Raw genomic sequence first — 12,493 nt, 5'->3', positions numbered from 1 at the left:
CCGTCTCTACTAAAACACAAAAAATTAGCCGGGCGTGGTGGCAGGCGCCTGTGGTCTCAGCTACTCAGGAGGCTGAGGAAGGAGAATGGCGTGAACTCAGGAGGCGGAGCTTGCAGTGAGCTAAGATTGCGCCACTGCACTCCAGGCTGGGAGACAGAGCGAGACTCCATCTCAAAAAAAAAAAAAAAAAAAAAAAAAAAAAAAAAAAAAATCACCAAAGCTTAAGCATTTGCATTTCAATAGTCACAACCAACTCCCCGAGGATGCTGATGGCTGCCCTGGCCCTAGACTTGCTCATCCTGCCATACATGCCCATGGTTCTGCTCACCTGGCACAGGCCCAGCTCACAGCAGTCCACTGGAGGCAGGCGGGTGGGTGTGTGGTGTAAATAGCTGACTCCTCAGCCTCTTTCTTACTTCAAATAGTTCCCCCCTCAACAATGACTGAGGTTATCACACATTTCCTAATAACCACTGCTGGTGGAAGACTTGCGAGAACTGAGACACTCACTCTCGGCGCCCCATCACACCCGCAGCAGGCAGAACACTGCCCCCCAAGTGCCTCAGGGCAGCACTGCCCACGTGGCGATGTGTGACCTCACAATGCTCACCGGACAAGCAGCCCTGACCACTTCCTGCCAGGGTCCTGACTTAGCAGGGATTTCCCCCAGCATAGCAGCTAGTAAAGAGGCTATTTGGGATTAAAAAAAAAAATGCCATTCTTGGCTGGGCATGGTGACTTACAACTGGAATCCCGGAACTTTGGGAGGCCGAGGTGGCGGTGGATTGCTTGAGCCCAGGAATTCAAGACCAGCCTGGGCAACATGGCGAAGTCTCACATCTCTACAGAAAATACAAAAATTAGCTGGCTGTGGTGGCGTGTGCCTATGGTCCCAGCTACTCGGTGGGCTGAGGTGGGAGGATCACTTGAGCCCAGGAGGTGGAGGCTGCAGTGAGCTGAAGTTGCATCACTGTACTCCAGCCTGGGGGACAGAGCGAGAGACCCTGTCACAAAACAAAACAAAATAAAATAAAACCTGGAAACCAAAAGCCAAATTTTTCTCTTTATTCCTGAAGAGCATGACCTTAATGAGAAGTTAGTGTCCCTCCTGACAAAGACAGGCCATTCTGTAGCTGAGCCAGAGAGTGACCCCGATTTTCCAGAAAAGGGTGTCAGGCTAGGATCCACAGCATGGATCTGAGGATGCTCCCCTGCAAGGAATGCCTCCTTGGTGATTCTACAGTGAGTGTGCCCCAGATTTCCCAGAAATTCACATGTTATATTAATAGACAGATTCTAGGGGCCTGAAATTTTTATTTCTTCTCAAGTAATTTCATACCTTTTCAGTAAAGAAACTGTCTTGAGTGGAATTTAATGTATACACCTTGGTAGGACCTCAAATCAGGAGAAAATGCTACATTGGGGTCTGAGTTTTGGTTTGGGAAAACAAGGAGGTGGTACAGACATGGCAACAATCAGAACTGAGCTCTCCTATCTTTCAGGTGGGCCAAACACATATAAATGCAGGCGCGTGTCTGGAACCTCCAGCAAATGGGTTCTAGCCTCCTGTAGACTCATCCTCTCTCTGAGAGCCCAATGGGGAAACCTGTTTTTCTGAACGATGCTATATTGAGGTTGCTCATTGAAAATATTTTTATAGTACAAAGACTATCATAAAGAAAAAAACAAAACAACCCAAAGCCCGTGGTAAAAGGTAAAACACAAAAGCTCCTAAGACCTTTAAAATCTGCACCATTCTAGTCTCAAACGAGCGAAAATGAAATGCCACTGCTCGCTCTCTGACAATGCTCCTGAAGGCTGTCCCCATCCGGGGCTCTGCAGGTTTCTTACAGGCACACCTGTGTCTGAGGCATGTTATTGACACATCACGAGAAAAGACACTTTGGGAGAAGCTGCACGTGGAAAAATGGCAAGTGTTCACTTCAAATTTATGTTCCATAGTCAGTGAGAACAGGGTGGGGGATTCACGCATCTGCTTGGTTTGCTGTCAAATCTGACCCTAGGCATGTGCAGACTGAGGTTCCTCTTCTCACAGCCAGAGTCTGTGCGCCTCACGCCCCCATGCAGCTCATACCAGTGAGGACAGGCAGACTCAACTCAGGTGTGTCCTTTTGCAAAGAGGGTGTGCAGATTCGTTTTATAAATTTGCCCATGGTGGTTCTGTACTGGGATTACTCGCAAGATGCAATTTTCTCATCATGTTAATTCGATGTCGTCCCAGGTGTGTGGGAAGATCCTGCATGTCCCTGATGCCTGGGATGCTGGCCTGGGATGCTGGCTGCTGCACCCTGTCCTGTAAGCCTGGCAGCTGGTGCTCCTGTCCCTTTTTCATGCTATGCTGGGACTCGTGGAGGGGACTGGGCTGCACAGTGGACACTGAAGGTGGGAGCTTATCTGGCATCTGCAGCAAGAAGAGGGTTTGGTCTTCCCAATGAGACATTCCAGATCATTCTGTTTTTCACAACTGCTGGCCATCCCCCCTGAAATCACTGTGCCCAGACACACTGCTGGGCTGGGCTCCCGGGTGCCACCTCCCTATACACACACTCCCTATACTCAGGGGTGGCCAAGTAGAAATGTCCACAGGCTGCAGGATGGAAGAGCCTTCAGTGTTTTCGTGCTGACATAAACACTTGTCACTTTACGTCATGCTTAACATGGAGGCTGGAAAATGGCAATGCAGATGGCTGCCTGGCCCCGCACACAGACCCGGCCCCATGGCCTGCGTCTCCCACAGCCCTGCCCTGGCAGGAAGTGGGTGGTCAGTCTCAGAGGAGATACAAAGGCAAGGCCTTCTCTCAACCCCCTTTAGAAGAGACCCTTCAGCAGGAAGTAGAATAAGCGAGAGGGGAGCATCCAGAGCCAGTCAGGGAGCAGCACCTGCACGCCACACGGGTAGGAAGCTTCTCCCACAGGGAGGTATGCATCGTAAGCAGGGACCACAAAAGGATGTTAAAAACCCCAGCTTCCCTGGCACAGAACAGCATGTGAGTATTCAGAGATGCGTCTCCAATGCAACATTAATCCTGGGCCCAGCCTCTTCTCTGCAAACAGCCAGGCTTGCTGGGCGCCCACCTTCAATGATCAGCTTGGGCGGGTTTTCAATACCACAAGGCTCACCTGGGCAATACTACTGTCCTCAATGCCTCACCTTGGGGAACTCTGCAAATTAACCCTGAACCCCAACCTGTGCTTGGAAAGTGCTGCCATTCTTCCAAAACGGATGCTGACAGGAGAATACAAAATAAGAAAGGTGATCAGAAACCAAATCACAAAAGCAGTGACCCCAAGAGCCCATGTTTAAAATTCAGGTTTTGTTCTCATCATACATGTCCAAAGAAGGTTCGATTGTGGAGAACTCGCTTTCATACACCAGACTCCGAGGGGACAAGGAGTTGCGATGAAAAAAGTGACCACCTGGAAAAGGAAGAAGAAAAAGAGACTTAATAAGTCACCAGGCCTATGTTTCTCACACGGCTTGGAGGAAACAATGCAGGTTATCTTTGAAGCATGACATTTTCTTAACTGTCCTTCATGTGGGGCTCTCATTAGAGAAATACAAAGAGTGCGGGCATCCTTCAATTCAAACTTTAAGCATCTAAGTTCCAATCTTCGGATCCCCAAGAGACTAACTACTGGAGCTGCGCAAAGCAAAAGCTGCCTGGTGCTCTTAAAAGGTTCCACTTAGAAATGTGAAGACTTTTTCCTGGGCACACCATCTTATGGAGGACTGCCCCCAGCCCTCTCATCTGAGCACCTGTTCCGGTTTGGTCCTGGGGATGGGCATGGAGCCCCCTCATCAGCTGGGCAGACTTGGGGTGTGACTTGGAGGCTCTGATTATATATATATATATATATATATTTTGAGACGGAGTTTTGCTCTTGTCGCCCAGGCTGGAGTGCAGTAGTGTGATCTTGGCTCACTGCAACCTAATATGCCTATGTTGATCCTTCTGAATTTTTTCAGTCTTAGATTTTATCTACCGAATTCCCACTGTGGAAGATGAGGATTTTCTTCTAACTGCCCCCCTCCCTCCGCTCCGCCATTGCACACACTTTCCATTGCCCCAATATAATTATATTTTGATTTTAAAATTCCATATTTATGTTATTTGACTATTTGTGCTACTCAAAGTTAAGCCATGCTTACATTTCCTTTTCTATAAAACTGTTTTTAAGCTTTACTGGGGTATAACTGACATATAATGAAAAGCACATGTTTAAAGGACATAATTTGGTGAGCTCTGACAGCTGTATACGCCAGTGACACTGACACCAGAATCAAGATAACGAACATATCCACCACCCCAAAGTTTCCTGGTGCCTCTCAATCCCTTCCCTGTCTTTCTACCCTACTCCTATTGCCAGGGAAACATAGATTAGTTTGCATCTTTCTAGAATTTTATGTAAGTGGAATCGTATAGTATAAACTGGCTCTTACAAATAAAGTTGGTATGAACATCTGTGCACATACATTGTGTGAACATATGCTTTCATGTCTCCTAGACTTGTAAATACTCAGAAGTGAAATGACTGTAAAAAAATGAACTTTTTCAGAAACTGCCAGGCTGTTCTAAGATGGTCCTGGCCGGGTGTGGTGGCTCACACCTGTAATCCCAGCACTTTGGGAGGCCAAGGTGGGTGGATCATTTGAGGTCAGAAGTTTGAGACCAGCTTAACCTACATAGTGAAACCTTGTCTCTACTAAGATACAAAAATTAGCCGAGCATGGTGGCAGGCACTTGTAGTCCTAGTTACTTGGGAGGCTGAGCCAGGAGAATCCCTTGAACCCAGGAGGCAGAGGTTGCAGTGAGCCAAGATCACGCCACATGACTGTAATCCCAGCACTTTGGGAGGCCGAGGCAGGCGGATCACGAGATCAGGAGTTCAAGACCAGCCTGGCCAACATGGTGAAACCCCGTCTCTACTAAAAATACAAAAAATTAGCCAGGCGTGGTGGTGGCAGGCACCTATAATCCAGCTACTCGGGAGGCTGAGGCAGGAGAATCACTTGAATCTAGGAGGTGGAGCTTGCAGTGAGCAGAGATTGCACCGCTGCACTCCAGCCTGTGCGACAGAGTGAGACTCCATCTCAAAAAAAAAAAAAAAAAAAAAAAAGATGGCCCTACCAGCAGCATATAGTAGTCCCAGCTCCTTTTCATACTCACAAACACTTCATATGGTCAGTCTTGGAAAAGTATAGGCATTCTAGCAGGAGTGTAGTAGTTTCTCATTGTGGTTTTAATTTGCATTTCCCTGATGACTAATAATATTGAGCATCTTTTCATGGGCTTATTAGCCAACTGTTTATCTTCTTTTGTGAAGTGTTTTGTTCAAATCTTTAGCCCAGTAAAAAAATTGGGCTTTTTAAAAAATTTTCTTAAAAAAATTTTTTTTGAGACAGAGTCTTGCTCTGTTGCCCAGGCTGGAGTGCAATGGTGCTGTCTCGGCTCACTGCAATCTCCGCCTCCTGGGTTCAAGAGATTCTTGTGCCTCAGCCTCCTACGTAACTGAGATGACAGGCATGGGCCACAATGCCCAGCTAATTTTTGTATTTTTAATAGAGATGGGGTTTTACCACATTGGCCAGGCTGGTCTCGAACTCCTGAGCTCAAGCGATCTGCGTCAGCCTCCCAAAGCGCTGAGATTATAGGCACAAACCACCATGCCCAGCTTGGGCTGTCTTCATATGATCAAGTATAAGGGTTTAAAAACAATTCCAGGCTGGCACGGTGGCTCATGCTTGTAATCCCAGCACTCTGGGAGGCCGAGGCAGATCGCGTGAGCTCAGGAGTTCAAGACTAGCCTAGGCAATGCGGCGAAACCCCATCTCTACTAAAAATACAAAAAGTAGCCAGGTGTGGTGGTGAGCACCTGTAGTCCCAGCTACTTGGGAGGCAGAGATGGGAGGATCACTTGAGTCTGGGAAGCAGAGGCTGCAGTGAGCCGAGACTGCACTACTGCCCTCCAGCCTGTGCTTCAGAGCGAGACCCTGTCTCAAAAAAAAAAAAAAAAAATGCTCGATACAAGTCTTGCCAGACATACATTTTGCAAATATTTCCTCCTAGTCTGTGGCTTGCCTTTCCATTTTTATAACAATATCTTTTGAAGATTAAAAGTTTCAAATTTTGGTAAGATCAAATTTATTGATTTTTTCCTGTTACAGTTTGTGCTTTTTGTGTCAGATTTAAGAATCCCAAGGTCACTAAGATTTTCTCCTACATGTTCATCTAGAAGCTTTACAGTCTTAGTTCTTACACTTAGATGGTCCACTTCAAGTAAATCTTTGAAAATGGTAGAAAATAAGAGTTGGAGTTCATTTTATGTATTTATTTATTTTGCATATGGATATCCAATTGTTCAGTTGTTGATTGTTTAAAAGATTATCCTTTCCCCCACTGAACTGTCTTGGCACCTTTACGGAAAATCTATTGATTGTAAATGTGTGGGTCTACTTCTGGGCACTATTCTGTTCCAGCAATCCATTTGTCTGTCTTTGTGCTGTTAAATTGCTAAACTGCTTCCTTACATATTTTAAGTTCAGCCTGAAGATTTCTCCATACACAGTGAACTGTCACCTAACTGGACGTGTGACAGACTGTAATGGACTCCTGTACCAAGGAGCTGAGTGTCAGCCAATCCCAGCAGCTGAGTCTCAGCCAATCCCAGCGGCTGAGTTTCAGCCAATCACAGGCGGCCAACAGTGCAAACCAGGTTCAGTGAGGCAAAGGCCTAGCTTCACCCATCCTGCTGTTTCTGTACCTCACCTCCCTTTTTCTGTCCATAAATCTGACCACGGTGCAGCCCTAGAGTTGCTCTGAACCTTTTCGGTCCTGGGGCTGCCCAATTCTTCAATCACTCTTGCTCAATTAAACTCTGTTAAATTTAGTTTCTCTAAAGTTTTTATTTTAACAACACTAACACCATATTGTCTTGATTACTGTAGCTTTACAAGTCTTGAAATTAGGATTAGAAATACTGGAACTTGATGAGCATGGAGGTTTGCACCTATAATCTCAGCAGAGGAGTATTAAATGAAAGCTTTCAGTGCTAGCTCATGAGCGGCAGGGCAAACTCTGTTTTCTTAACTTTTCTATGTTAAAAGTCTTCTGCATTTAAAAAACTGGCATGAAGTCGGGCTTGAAGGTCAGTATCTGCAGTCCCAGCTACTAGGGAGGCTGAGGTGGGAGGATCGCTTGAGCCCGGGAGTTCAAGTCCAGCCTGGGCAACACAGTGAGACCCTGTCCCTAAACAATTTTTTTTTAATAAATAAAAATTAAATACAGGCTGGTCATAGTGGCTCATGCCTGTAATCCCAGCACTTTGGGAGGCTGAGGTGGGTGGATCACCTGAGGTCAGTAGTTCGAGACCAGCTTGGCCACCATGGTGAAACCCCATCTCTACTAAAAATATAAAAATTAGCCAGGCGTGGTGGTGCATGCCTGCAATCCCAGCTACACAGGAGGCTGCGGCAGGAGAATTACTTAAACCTGGGAGGTGGAGGTTTCAGTGAGCCAAGATCAAGCCACTGCACTCCAGCCTGGGTGACAGAGTGAGACTATCTTAAAAAAAAGAAAAGAAAAGAAAAGAAAATTAAATATAAATAAATACAAATTTTAAAATGGGATTAAAGATGCTTGTTATCTATACACAGTAGCCTTCTAAGAGCAAGGTCCCACATAAAATATGAGCTATTTCACTTCTGACAAAGGATCCTCAGCCCCCAGAAGTATCAGCACGATCCAACAGTGCTAAGGGAGGAAGATGAAAAACAGAGCCGATGACGGGGGGTTTCCTGCTCTTGAGGATGAATTAAAGCTATCTGCGATATTGCGAAATGTACATTTGGTTTTTATCCGGGCTTCCTGGTCTACAACTCCTAGAATCCTTAGAATCTCCACACTGGTGTCTTTCTTACGCTAAAGACATGGGTGAAGGCAGGCAGCCTCCAGGTAGCTCCAGGATGGGGCTGGTCACCAGAAAGACCAAGGCAGGACTAGAGGCCTGGGACTTTCAGCCTCACCCCCCAGCCTCCAGGGAGGGGAGAGGGGCTGAAGGTTAAGTTGATCACCCATGGCCAGTGATTTAACCAGCCATGCCCATGTAATGAAGCCTCCATAAAAACCCAAAAGACTGGGTCTGGGATACTTCAGGGATAGCTAAACACGTAGAGGTGCCGGTAGGGGAGGGCACTGAACTCCAAGCTGCTTCTCACATGCCTTGCCCTACGCATCTGTCAACCAAAAAGTGAAATAACAGGCATCGGAACTAGAGAACCATGGCTGGGTTTCTTTATCTATCTATCTATCTGTCTGTCTGTCTATCTATCTATCTATCTATCTATCTATCTGTCTGTCTGTCTGTCTGTCTGTCTATCTATCTATCTATCTATCTATCTATCTATCTATCTATCTATCTATCTATCTTTTTGAGGTGCTCTCACTCTGTTGCCCAAGCTGGAGTGTGCAATGGTGCGATCCTAACTCACTGCAGCTTCAACCTCCTGGGCTCAAGCAATTCTCCTGCCTCAGCCTTCCCAGAAATTGGGACTACAGGTACATACCACCAAGTCTGGCTAATTTTTAAATTTTTCTTTTGTAGAGCCAGGGTCTTGTTAGGTTGACCAGGCTGGTTTCAAAGCCCTGGCCTTAAGCCATCCTCCCACCTTGGCCTCCTAAAGTGCTGGGATTACCTATGTGAGTCACTACACATGGCTGGATTTATTCTGAGCATAATTTGAAGACTTAGGCCCAGGAACACAGACTCCATATAGATGGAGAATGTACCTCAAAGGAGGCTGCATGAGGCACAGTAGATATACATTTTCCAACAGGGGGATGCACATGGCACGGAAACGGGGAGCAGAGGAGGTGAGGCAGGGAAGCAGCTTTCCATTCTTGTGGTTCTGATTGGTGCTCAGTGACGCTACCCGTACCATAAGGTAAACGTGCACTTGCGTGGGGTGGGAGAAAGGCTCGGCAACTTACGGTCTGGTAGGGGTTGACCAATTCCATCCTGTCCTTGTTCTACCTCTGATAAATGGGTTTACAACTAGTGCCTGTCAGTGAACTACTTAAACTCATACAGTGAAGAGGTCAGCTTTATTTATAGGCCTAGGATTTATTATTCATGTGCCCGACTACAGCCATCAGGGGCCACTGTTAAAATTCTCTTTTTAATTTTCCTTTTTCTGACACATCCTTCATCTCTATCCTTTGCAATATGCTTCATAATAAATCTCAGGCCGGGTGCAGTCGTTCACACCTGTAATCCCAGCACTTTGGGAGGCCAAGGCAGGCGGATGGCCTGAGGTCAGGAGTTTGACACCAGTCTGGCCAACATGGTGAAACCCTGTCTCTATTAAAAATACAAAAAAATTAGCTGGGTGTGGTGGCAGGTGCCTGTAATCCCAGCTACTTGGGAGGCTGAGGCGGGGGAATTACTTGAACCAGGGAGGTGGAGGTTGCAGTGAGCCGAGATCGCGCCATTGCACTCCAGCCTGGGCGACAGAGTGAGACTCCATCTCAAAAAAAAATCAAATAAATAAATAAATAAAAATCTCAAGGTTGTGTGAGCTGCTGTAGCAAATCAATCAGATCTGAGGAGGGGTGGTGGGCCCCTGACTCATAGCCAGTTGGTCAGAAGCATGGGTAGAACACTTGGCTTGCCCTGGGCACTGGAAGTGGGGACAGTCTTGGGGGACTGAGCCCTCACTCTGGGGGACCGGATGCCACTTCTAGGTAGACAGCATTGGAGCGGGATTGAGGGGCACCCAGTTGGCATCTGCTGCAGAACTGCTTTGCTTACTTTGCATGCGGGCCCCCTTGCCGCACTCAACACTGCCCCCACCACTGACTTTTGGTCACGGAAGTCTTCTGTGTTGATTGTTATGGGGTGAGAACAGAGCAAAACGGTTTCCTTTTCTAGTCACCGTCAGAAGTGGAAATGACCTAATCTTTTTTGTCAGGGTAGTGATCAGCTGATACCAAATCTTTGGCAATAAGAAAATGGGTCAGAACTTGAGTCAGTAATCTATACCGGTTAACCAGTGTTCTTGAGAAAAATACAATGCAAAGAGAGGAACACACAAGCAGCTGAATTTCAGAGAACGGTATGATTCTGGCTTTGCCAAGAAAGCGCACATATTTTTTGACACCTGGAAATGCACTGGATGTGTACTGGTCAACTAATTATTATCTTTGTTATTGCTACATAATGTTATTAAGTAAACTCTTAATTGAGGTATAACCTACATACAGATATGTGCACAAATCATAAGTATCCAGTTCAATGAATTTCCACAAAGAGAATACACCCATGAAATAATCACTGGATCAAGAATAGAATACTACCAGCACCCCACAAGTCCCTCCAGTGACCACCCAATCACCATGCCTTCTCTCCCCCGCCAAAGAAAATCATAATCCAGACTTCTCGCACATAGTTTAGCTTTGTCTTTTTTTTTTTTTTTTTTTTGACAGAGTCTCGCTCTGTTGCCCAGGCTGGAGTGCAGTGGCACAATCTCGGCTCACTGCAAGTTCCGCCTCCCAGGTTCAAGCAATTCTCCCGCCTCAGCCTCCCGAGTAGCTGGGACTACAGGCGCCTGCCAGCACGCCTGGCCGATTTTTTTGTGTGTATTTTTAGTAGAGATGGGGTTTCACTGTGTTAACCAGGATGGTCTCGATCTCCTGACCTTGTGATCCACCCACCTCGGCCTCCCAAAGTGCTGGGATTACAAGCATGAGTCACCACGCCCAGTCTAGCTTTGTCTATTTTTAATTTTATATAAATGGAAACAGGGAATATATTCTTTTGTGTCTAGATTCTGTCAGATACACAAATGTCTGACATTTATGTTGCAACATCCATCCGCCTCATGGAATATACCAACAGTTCCTTCATTTTCACCACTGCATCATGTTCCACTGTCTGACCACCACACAATTTACTTGTCTCATCTTTATGGACAGGCATTTGCATTGTCTCCTCTGAGGGCTCTCTGAATCTTGCTGTTAGGAACATTCATTTCTGTATCTTTTGTACACACGGACATGCAGTTCCCTGGGATGATGCCTAGGAGTGGGACTGCCGGGTCTCAGGGCGTGCACATTTTCAGCGTCAGCAGACACTGATGGTGTTCCAAAGCGGCTGCGTCCACTTTGACTCCCACCAGTAAATGAGAATTCCAGTGGCTCTCTTTCTGTGCCAATAATGGATATTTTCGTTGTTTTTTTTTTTTTTTCATTTTAGCATTCCAGCAGGTATATAAATGGCATTTCACTATGTTTCAATGTATATTCGTCCAATGACCAAAAAGGATGAACACTTTTCATACATTTGCAGGCTGTTTGTATATCTGGTTTGCTCTGAAATGTCTCTATTTCTTTCACTCATTTTCCCATCAGGTTGTCAGTCTTCTTCTCCTTTATTGTGACTATGAGTCCTCTGTGAGTTAAAAACATTGCAGGTATCTTCTTCCAAAACTGTATTTTGATGAGCAAAATTTCTTAATTTTAGTGTGCAACAAATTATCTACCTTGTATTTTATTTTTTTTTTTATTTTTTTTTTTAGTAGAGACGGGGTTTCACCGTGTTAGCCAGGAGGGTCTCGATCTCCTGACCTCGTGATCCGCCCGTCTCGGCCTCCCAAAGTGCTGGGATTACAGGCTTGAGCCACCGCGCCCAGCCTAACTTGTATTTTATGGTTAGGGCTTTTTGAGTCCAGTTTAAGAAGTCTCTGCCTATCCAAAGGTTTTAATGACATTTTATCTTATTTTTTAGAAGCTTCATGGTTTTAACTTTTGCATTTAGGTCTATCATACATTTCAAGTCAATTTTTCAGTATAGTGTGAGGTAGGAATTAAGATTCATTTCTTTCTTTATAAATATTCAGTGGAGCCAGCACCATCTTGAAAAGACCATTCTTACCCCACTGCTCATGCAATGCCACTTCTATCATGAGCCAAGTGTCTGTATGTGCATGGCTGTTTCAGAACTCTATTTTGTTCTGCTATCTGTCCATCCTTGCGTCAATACCTTACTGTTTTGATTACTGTGGCTTTATCAAAAGTCCTGATTTCCAGTTTCTAAGTCCTTTTGCTTTACTGTTCTTCAAAATGTTCTTGTTCTTCTTAGCTCTTTCCATTTCCACATAAATTCTAGGATCAGGCTGGGCATGGAGGCTCACACCTGTAGTCTCAACACTTTAGGAGGCCAAGACAGGAGGACTGCTTGAGCCCAGGAGTTTGAGACCAGCCTGGGCAACATGGCAAAATCCCATCTCTACAAAAAATACAAAAATTAGCTAGGCATGGTGGAGCATGCCTGTAGTCCCAGCTATTCAGGAGGCTGAGGTGGGAGGATCACCTGAGCCTGGGAGGTCATGGCTGTAGTGAGCCACGATTGTGCCACTGCACTCCAGCCTGGGTGACAGAGTGAGACCTCTATCTCAAAAAAAAAAAAAAAAAAAAAA

General features: G+C 45.8%; 1 protein-coding gene and 1 long non-coding RNA gene across 2 annotated transcripts in view; both read right to left on the bottom strand.

The window, feature by feature from the left end:
* Positions 1-766, bottom strand: part of LOC108523364 (uncharacterized) — a 6,554-nt gene extending 5,788 nt beyond the window's left edge. Inside the window, exon 1 of the long non-coding RNA XR_001883796.1 lies at positions 329-766. This is a non-coding gene — a long non-coding RNA (uncharacterized LOC108523364). The remainder of the gene's footprint in view (positions 1-328) is intronic.
* Positions 767-1,914: 1,148 nt separating this feature from the next.
* RNF130 (ring finger protein 130) overlaps positions 1,915-12,493 on the bottom strand; it is a 151,217-nt gene continuing 140,638 nt past the window's right edge. Inside the window, exon 8 of the mRNA XM_017863958.1 lies at positions 1,915-3,438. Within this exon, the coding sequence (XP_017719447.1) occupies positions 3,329-3,438 (110 nt within the window). The 3' untranslated portion in view covers positions 1,915-3,328. The remainder of the gene's footprint in view (positions 3,439-12,493) is intronic.

The sequence above is a fragment of the Rhinopithecus bieti genome, unplaced genomic scaffold, assembly GCF_001698545.2.
Source record: "Rhinopithecus bieti isolate Rb0 unplaced genomic scaffold, ASM169854v2 scaffold_73501, whole genome shotgun sequence".
NCBI lineage: Eukaryota > Metazoa > Chordata > Mammalia > Primates > Cercopithecidae > Rhinopithecus > Rhinopithecus bieti.
Note: the sequence above shows the minus strand (reverse complement) of the source record. Positions and strands in the feature narration are given on the sequence as shown.